This window comes from Ptychodera flava, chromosome 14, assembly GCF_041260155.1.
Source record: "Ptychodera flava strain L36383 chromosome 14, AS_Pfla_20210202, whole genome shotgun sequence".
NCBI classification, from domain to species: domain Eukaryota; kingdom Metazoa; phylum Hemichordata; class Enteropneusta; family Ptychoderidae; genus Ptychodera; species Ptychodera flava.
The window spans coordinates 13,874,605-13,883,508 of NC_091941.1; the positions used below are offsets into that span (position 1 = coordinate 13,874,605).

The window sequence follows — 8,904 nt, forward strand, 5'->3', positions numbered from 1 at the left end:
AATGATGATGATTACCATAATAAATTATACAAATCTTACACAAGGATAATATATACAATTTTCCGATAAATAAGAATTATTCTCTAACAGTCACAGTATAAAATTGCAACTTCGTCGTCAGTTAGTAAAATCGAAAATATCTTACGGTGGCTAATGACCCCGGAAGAATATACAGAGGTCGCGAACAATAGTCATTAAAAAGTCAGCTCGGGCACGATGAACCTATGAGCTGATGTTTTTTTCAGATGTATGCGAGGCATATATTTTCCGGCGCAGGTGCAGTTTCTCTTTTGTGACGTTTTATAGTGTGATGCGTCATGAAAACGACCGGAATTGAAGCGAGCAACGCTGGACGGGATCGCAGACAAGAGCAAAAATTTGTGTTCTTTGTTTTTTTGTTTCATTGAAAAGGTAGGACCCTTTCTTCTTGCCGATAATTGACCATCGTAGGTTCTCGAGAGCGGTGTAATTATTGTTGAAAATTTACTGTTAAAACAAATTTTTAGCCATTACTTGCACCGTGATATCATCAATGAAATATCCCCCTGGGTAAGTCCTCAGTTCGCCTTTTCCCTATTTGGGCATTTGTAATACTATAATAGTGCTAGTGTCAATTGTATTGCGTGCTTTTGTAGTGGTGGTATGCCAGCCTCGCCTCAGGGGGTGTACATTATGGTAGCTGCTGTGATGAAGTCCGCGGCTTTTCTCTTTATCCTTTGCAGATGGGAAGGTGGCATCCTTCTCTGAGTGGGAAAGTTTTTGGAAATTCACCCATTTCGGATCAGTTAAATTATACCTGATGTAAAAAAGCATTCTTACAGCCTGAAAACAGGGAAAAACAACATGTTTGCATGTGATGATGATGCCCATGCAGATACTGGCATTTTAAGAAAATTAACATTATTAGACTTTTCAAAAGAGGTGAAGGAACACTCAGGGAGTGCGAGTGCATAAACGCAAAAATTGCAAAGCTCAAAGAAAGGTACATGGACAAACAGTTGTCGAAGCTGCTGTTTTGAATAGAAATGAAGTACTAGTAACAAGTATAAGTACAAGAGATAGTTAGTATAAGTACAAGAGATAGTTAATTTAATTAATGAAAAAGCTATAGAATTTGTGAGCACTGCAATTGCTGTCATTCAATGGGGCTGTTTCCAGTTTCAGGTTTGTTACTAAATATTGCTGCCCATGTGCGTTTCGGACACTGCCACTTGAAGTATGCACGGCCACAGACCGTGGCGTGGCCTATGTTGCAGCTTCTAGTCTGAGCCTATGTCCTTAATTTGATGTCGTTTGTCACAGATATTTATGGTTTTCCTAAATGTGTGCATCTCGAAAGTGAAAGATGTAAAAATGTTTGCTCAAACTTTCCCCAAGGAATTTTCAACCATTCTCTTACCAAATAAAAATAAAAATGTGTCATCATGCAAATTTTGGTACCAGAGAAACAAACTGCCACCTCTTTGTTTCTGTAACTCTGTGGGAAAGGTAAATTTTGATTATCACAAAAATAAGACAGTGAAAAATTTTATTTACTCCAGTAGCTTTAACCTTTTCACCTTCATGGTTTGGCCCAAACCCATTGTTGTCAATGGTGATAGTGGACTTTTTTACAGGGAATTGTGGGTGAACAGTTTAAAATGAGCTGGCACAAGTGGTGGATTAGAGGAGTATTGTGAAAATTTGACAGTCTGAACATCTATCCCCAGGCACATTCTACCATATAAGTGGATTTCCCAACTTTAAATTTATAAACATTCTTCACGTGGCTTCCATTCAACTTGATGAAAATCAATGCTTTTTCAGGAATAAATCCTTGTCAGTAGGATAGGAATAGGTTACTGTGTTCTGATCCCACAAACAAATTTAGATTGATTGTAAACAATCGACATGTGGTCAGTTTATTAGTGCAAGTTGGAAAAGCTATCAGATAATTTCTTGGCTGTTATTTGTCAATGAATATCACCAGTGCAGCACTATATGTTTATGCTTAATACCAGTAATTTCTGTCAGATCAAGAGATGAAATTTTCAGCTGTGAAGGTAACAATATCTTACCATGATTGCTCATTTTGATTTTGCATTTGTCTTTACTTTTTCATTGTGCTTCGTAAATCAGCCTTTTATACATTTACTATTTTAATCATAGGAAATCCTTATTACACATCTCTGTTATAAAGTATGACAGTCAAATTTTCATCAATCAATCATAGGTTCCATCAGTGCAGCGTCTGATATCATTAATGGATGCTCCCCAACCTGCACATCCGGGTAACAATGCTGTAGGAGCTGTTGTAGCAGTCTTGGAACAGCAACAAGCCGAACCGGCGCAGAACGCTGCCGCCAACAACTCGCCAGTGAATCAAGACCAGGCCCAGCCGTCCACATCGACATGTAGCAACGGAACCTCCTTTGGCACCAGCTCATCTGAAGGTGTAGAGTGCTACGGCAATGAGAGAAACGCACTGGCAGAGCAAGCCAAGTTTTTCAACAATCCTCTCCTGAGTGACATCAAGCTTAAAGTTGGTGGAAAGACTTACCATGCTCACAAACTTGTCCTTGTACGATCCAGTGAAGTCTTTGAGAGAATGTTCAGCTCTGACTGGAGTGATCCCAACAAAAATGTGAGTCACGTCAAATTTTCAATGCAACTGTGAAAATGAAAGTGGAACTCTCATACAAAAATGGACATTTATATCGCCTTATATCAGAATCATGTTTTTCTTAAGAAGTACGGTAGTGATACATCACACAAACATTATTCTGGGAAAAAATCAATATCGCCGTGATATAGTCATATTAATCTAATTACATTCCAATTTCTGTGCCCTTCACAAAAACTGGAAGTCACCAATCAAACTAAAAGGATATCTTGACAACTTGTACTTGTATGTATGTATGTATGTATGTAACAATTACAACAAAATTTCAAAATTTATGTTTTGGGTTGTGTGGTCAGAAGCATTTGAAGCTGCAAGTACTATTATTAGGAAAGGGCTGCGTGTATGCATAAACATCTTTGTCTACCAAACTTTGACAATTGAGACCCCTTTAATACTGTACCTACTATTTTGCACGGGTTGACTGCTAAAGAGAAAAAAGTCATTTACACACTTATAGCAACAATTTAATCTAACCAAATAACTTTTCTAGTGTTATCACGTGTATGATGCATTATAATTATACTTTATAAATGGGATAAAGACTGTAGTCTTTGTCTTTTTGATAACCTTCCTGGATATTAAATGGTAATAATGAACTTTGGTAAGTCAAACAAGTGAAATTTACAGTCCAACATGTAGCAATGTGTACTTTGTTATTATTACCATACTTGTCATAACAATTCATGACTAATGAAAGGAAGATGATTGAATCAAATGACAGGACTGTTCAGTTTCCATTTTCTCCATATATCAATAACAAGATGTTTAATGAATAATATAATAAGGTTTGTGTGGTTTTGAAATAGTATACATACTTTAAGGATAGCATCAAACATCGTTTTTTTTTCACACAGTCAAAGTATCTTCATTGTATTCAACAATCAGAAAAGATGACCTGTTTCATGGGTAGCACTCATGTCCGCTGTTGGTTCACCGGCTTCTGGAAGCTACTTTTCAGTATTTACCCAGATTCTTGTCTAATCAAACCATAGAAAGACACTGTGGTCTCTCTATAGATATTTCATTGAAAAATATTAGATCGGTTCAAAGCTGTATTTCAAAATAGATCAAATTGTTGCTGTAAAAATAGAGTGTAAAATTGTTGTGCTCACAATCTACTGCAGTGACATTTTCATTCAGACTACCAGTAGATACTATAGTAACCTAGTATTTATATACTATTAAAAAAATAAATGCCTGTCCTTACAAATAAAGATTCATGTTGCCATGAGGTGAGTCATGTCATCTGATATGCTGTACTGTATGAGTCACTGTGGAGAACTTATTCAATTTTGCTGTATTCTATCTGTGCCAACAGCATTGAAGTACATGTATTGAGGTCAACAGATGGCATTTTTTTCAGGTTCTTTACTCGTTCATTTTGCATGCAGAGGCGTTAAGAAATGCGATATTATCATCAAGACCTGGTCTTTTACATGTAAATTTAGCTCCCCTATGTCATAGGTTTATGACAATGGAAGCTTATCACATTAGTGGAAAATCCAGCATTTGTGTTTGTCTGTCAATCTGTCTGTATGTCAGTCTCTTTAGTCAGTCAGTCTGTCTGTCTGTCTGTATGTATGTATGTTACTCTTTATGTATCTGTGTATGTATCTGTGTATATGTGTTCGACTGTCTGTCTGAAACAAAAACTCACAAACCATTCTGCTGTAGTTAACAGAAGGCAAGGAACTGTGTATTTATGTTTGTATTCAAATAAAAATATATTAGATATTATATGAATGAAATTTTTTATGTCTACTTTTTTTCAACCCATAGGAGCTCGAACTTGTAGAAGATCCAGCCTGTGTTGATGTGTTTTCCAGTTTCTTGAAGTTTCTGTATAGCTGTCATATCACACTGAATACTGACAACTCACTGCCTGTTTTGGTGCTTGCCGACAAGTACAATGTAAGTGACCTGCGAAATGTCTGTGTGAGTCATGCCACTTCATTCATCATACCAAAGCTACAGCTTAAAGATGTATTCCATGTGTGGTTCCAGTATGCCACAAAGTGCTATCACCAGAAACTGATTTCAAGTTGTGTGAGGGCACTATCTCCGAAGGCGGATGACATTATGGGGACACCGGAATGGGAACGTGAATGGCTGGACCTGGAGAAGGACCAACTCATTGAGATTCTACGCAGTTCAGAGCTGGCTATCAAAGATGAGTTCTCATTGTACAAAGCTGTTGAGAAATGGCTTCAAGCAAGTAAGTACCCAGAGCGTCAAGAAAACCTTGAAACTCTGTTGAAGGAACTCTTGCAGTACGTGCGCTTTCCAATGATGACAGCCAATCAGCTTTGTGAAGTAGAGCACAGCGCATTTGCTGAACAATTTCCAAATTTGTTCACTCCATACTTCATGATGAGTTACAAGTACCATGCTCTCTCCTTGGAAAGTCGAGGGGCATCAAAGGAGTTCACAACGTCCAGCTTCCTCCTGCGCAATTACAGCGACCTGCGCTGGGACAAGAGAATAGTCATCGAGAATTACTCCCAGTTTCCCAGATGCTCAGAAATCATGCCCCGCTTCACCACCCGATCATCAACCTTCCCTGTCACCAGCTGGGACTGGGAGATCAAAATCCACCCGAAGGGAGTTTCCAACAACACAGATGACTTCCGTGCCATCCTATACTCAAATCTGATACTGGATCAGTCCAGGCCCATTGAGTTCATGTTGTCCATAGTTGATAATAGCCGTTTGTTAAAAACTGTCACAGGGCGCAAGAATTTTTCCAAGAGCAGGTACACAGCTGATACGGAAATTGACAAGAAGGTCTCAGCCAGTGAACTAGGTCCCGATTCTCCACTTCTGGTCAACGATAACTTGATACTGCAAATTATATTAAAGCCTGTTGAGTGATTTTGTCGCACGATTGACGGATCTAGAATGCGTGAAAAATGAAACAATCAAAATGCATTTTGTTAATTTTTGCCAAAATGAAAGATCAGGAGTTTTTGGCTCTTTGTGGAAATGACAAGAAAACTGTCAAACAGCCTAAAGTTTGTCTGTTCACTAAACTTTGATATTTCATGTCATTCTAGATACTGCCAAGGGGATACTCATCTTGGCATTGTAGAAGAATACTCCCACTTAATGTATAAGTCATTGAGATAGATGTGATCGAAAACTGATTATCGCTGCCTCGGATTGTAAGTGTCCCTGAACGGGCACTTTAAGATTGTTAGCTTTAACTTGCCTGTCATGGCATCTTTCAAACTAATTATGCATTGGTAATAATTGATCAGTATGCATGTTTTCTGAGACATATTTATACTTAAATTAAACTTTGAAAAGCTTGCTGTTGTCAGTGTTCAGCATTGAAGCTCTGAGGTGATATGAGAGTGCAATATGTGAAGTCATTTTTTGACATGAAGGAATTTTTAGGCTGTGTTTATGGTGAATGTTTTTGATGTGGTAACTTGTCCAATTGATGAAATCCTATGTTAAGGTCTATAAACCTGTTTAGAATTTTCTCTTGCATGATGCCAATAAATTCATGCAGTCTACCATAAATTCAGCATTTCAATAAGATGGTAATGTATTGAACTTCGTAAATTTTACTTTTTTTAGTCACAGTTAATGTTACATGACGTAATATAATTGATCTTCTGTAAATTCTGTCTGTTTAAGTAAGATTGGATGGAACATATAGGAAAATCCTAGAAATGTTTTTCTAGTATGATAGAGTACATGCGTTTACAAGGTACTATTTATTTCAATGTTCAAAAAAGACAGTTAAGGACTATCAATGCAATGTAGCTTGGAATTCATCTAGTCTGGTTCCCTGCCCCCTTTCTACCGCTGGCTGCGCTACACTCACGAAAAGGGTCAGGTATGCGGCAGCCATTTTGCCCAGATTTTGGGCAAAATGGCGGATACGCGTGCCACACTTTGGCCGGCAGCCGCGTGGCGCGTGATGTGAGGTTGGAATGTTCGAAATGACTGCGCCCTTGACAGTAACTCAGCAACAAAGTAGGAGGGGCAGTTACATGAACAGTAAAAAACTCTTCAAAAATCAATCTGTTTCATTATGCAAAACGTCGTACGAGCTGATCAATATATTTGTGAAAGAACGTAATTCATCCGAATCATAGAATCGAGTTAGTTTTTTGTTTGTTTTTGAAATTTGAAACAACATATAACACTGCAGCGGATGCAGGAGACGCAGGTGCTCCCCTTAGACTATCGACATGTTCCATAGTGTCGTCCAATCAGTGCCGTGAATAGAATGGCGCATACCTGACCCTTTTCGTGTAGAAAGGGGGCAGGGAACCAGACTAGGAATTCATCTTGTGGATTCCTTTCATGAGACTGAAAGATCTTTCACTTGAGGGCGCTCTCTTCACTCCACCCTAGCGTAGAGAACGCCCTCAAGCAAAGGATCTTTTAGTCTATCCTTTCATGTACTATGAATGTTTCTTAGCAAACGTAAAAGTATTATTTCAGACTAAATAATGGTGATGCTATGAATGAGAAGTATGGGGTCGTGTATACAGTTAAGAGATTTGTAACTGTTTTTGATGGGACATCACAGAGTACTGTTTAGGGTTGCATAACACCTTAGAGGGACCAACAAGTCAATTTTTAAACTTATATTCACATTCCTATACAACTTACTGATAGGTCAATATATTATGCTAGTCACCATGATCGTATACTTCTCCAGCAACATGTTGCATCACCATAGTTTATTGTATTTTAAGTGTGCAGTTGATCACATATGTGCTATTTAAATATGCCAAAAGTCTGTCATTTATCTTAAAAAAATCATGATCTTCTTTTCATTGATTTAGTACTTTACACGTACCTGCAGATGTTTTCATATCTCTTTAATATGCACATTTTCAAGTGCCAAGTAGTATCGACTGCCAATTTGTCTACCAATATCAAAAACTTACTAACTTCTTGGACACTGAGAGTGCATTACGCTTAAAGTAATTTCATATTTCTATGTTATGATATATCCAGGATTTAAAATTCAACTTTAAATTATATTTTGAATTTCGAAACTATCTTTCTGTATTTTTCCTGATGCAAGTTAGAGTAGATATCATTGGTATTAATATATTAATTTGTTTTTATAATCTTTTGTAAGGAAGTCAGTTTATCTTTACTTATCATTTGCCCAAATTCAAGTTCAAACATCTGCAGCAAAGATTGTAAAAATGTTGCTTCTTTCAAAAAAAAATATCCTGATATTTGATCTTACAATACATTCAAGTACAATCATTGTAAAATGTTATACCACTGAGACACATTGGACTCAATGAACGTAGATGTATTGAGCAGGGCATTCCTATTCAATTTGTTGTACAGCAGTTGTGAAGATGATGATGAGATACATGAATACCTTACCCAGTTACATATTGAGGGTGTATACCTAGAGTTCAAGTGTATTAAAGTTGCTTCAAATATTACCTGTTCGTACCAGATCTTCAGAGAACAGAGAACCATGTACCACATCAAAATAGTGGTAAGACAAATATTATGGGGCAAATGTCACGGTGATTGATAGATGCGATGTACAATGCTTGCTCAATCAATTTGCCGCAGACCATGAAAAGGTTAGTTGCAGATAACAAACATTTCAAACAACTGCAGTACATTTGGAAATAAAAGTATCGGCTATTTTAGTGACTTGGTTAAAGTATCTTACTGTCAAATTTATGCTTGCATTGATTAAATATTTGGTTAAGAACATGTCATTTTATGTCAACAGAATGCTGTCAAAATTTGCACGTATGCTGCATAATTTTAAATACTTAAAATTTACTAAGAATTGAAATTAGCAATATTTTACCTCTTCAGTTAAATATATTCTGCTGCCCTGATGAAAATCTGGTCAGGTCTCAAGACAACTCCAGAAAAAAAAAGTCAAAATAATTCTGTTCATTTCTGTAGTTTCAGCTTGTACTGTATGTTTGCTACATGCAGTAAACATGTAAATGTTTGTAGACTTTTTCAATCATTTACACACCACTTAGCATGTACTAAGTGACCTGATCATACTCATGTATGGGGGGACATTACCAGTGTTGCCAAACCATGGCAAGATCAGAGTTGTAGAACCAAGTTACATGTAAGCTTTATCCAGTGTCAAATATCCGAATCACTGCTCATTTTACTTGTTAAAGTTTTGTATTGCATGAGATGTGACCTTTAATACAAGATATTGTTAAGTGGTAGGGTGCATAAAAGACATAATCTTGTTTCACAGTACAAATGTTGCA

At 37.1% G+C, this 8,904-nt stretch overlaps 1 protein-coding gene across 3 annotated transcripts; it reads left to right on the forward strand.

Annotated features, from left to right (window-relative positions):
* Positions 1-173: 173 nt before the first annotated feature.
* LOC139149445 (BTB/POZ domain-containing protein 17-like) lies at positions 174-6,429 on the forward strand. 3 transcript variants are annotated; one of them, XM_070721217.1, is made up of 3 exons: positions 174-411; positions 2,213-2,623; positions 4,442-6,429. In XM_070721217.1, exons 2-3 carry the CDS (start codon positions 2,243-2,245, stop codon positions 5,531-5,533), a joined length of 1,473 nt encoding a protein of 490 aa, XP_070577318.1. In that variant the 5' UTR covers positions 174-411; positions 2,213-2,242; the 3' UTR covers positions 5,534-6,429. The 3 variants fall into 3 exon arrangements, with proteins under 3 accessions (XP_070577318.1, XP_070577319.1, XP_070577317.1); XM_070721218.1 differs by having other exon boundaries at positions 351-549; XM_070721216.1 differs by lacking the exon at positions 174-411 and adding an exon at positions 1,941-2,042.
* Positions 6,430-8,904: the final 2,475 nt, after the last annotated feature.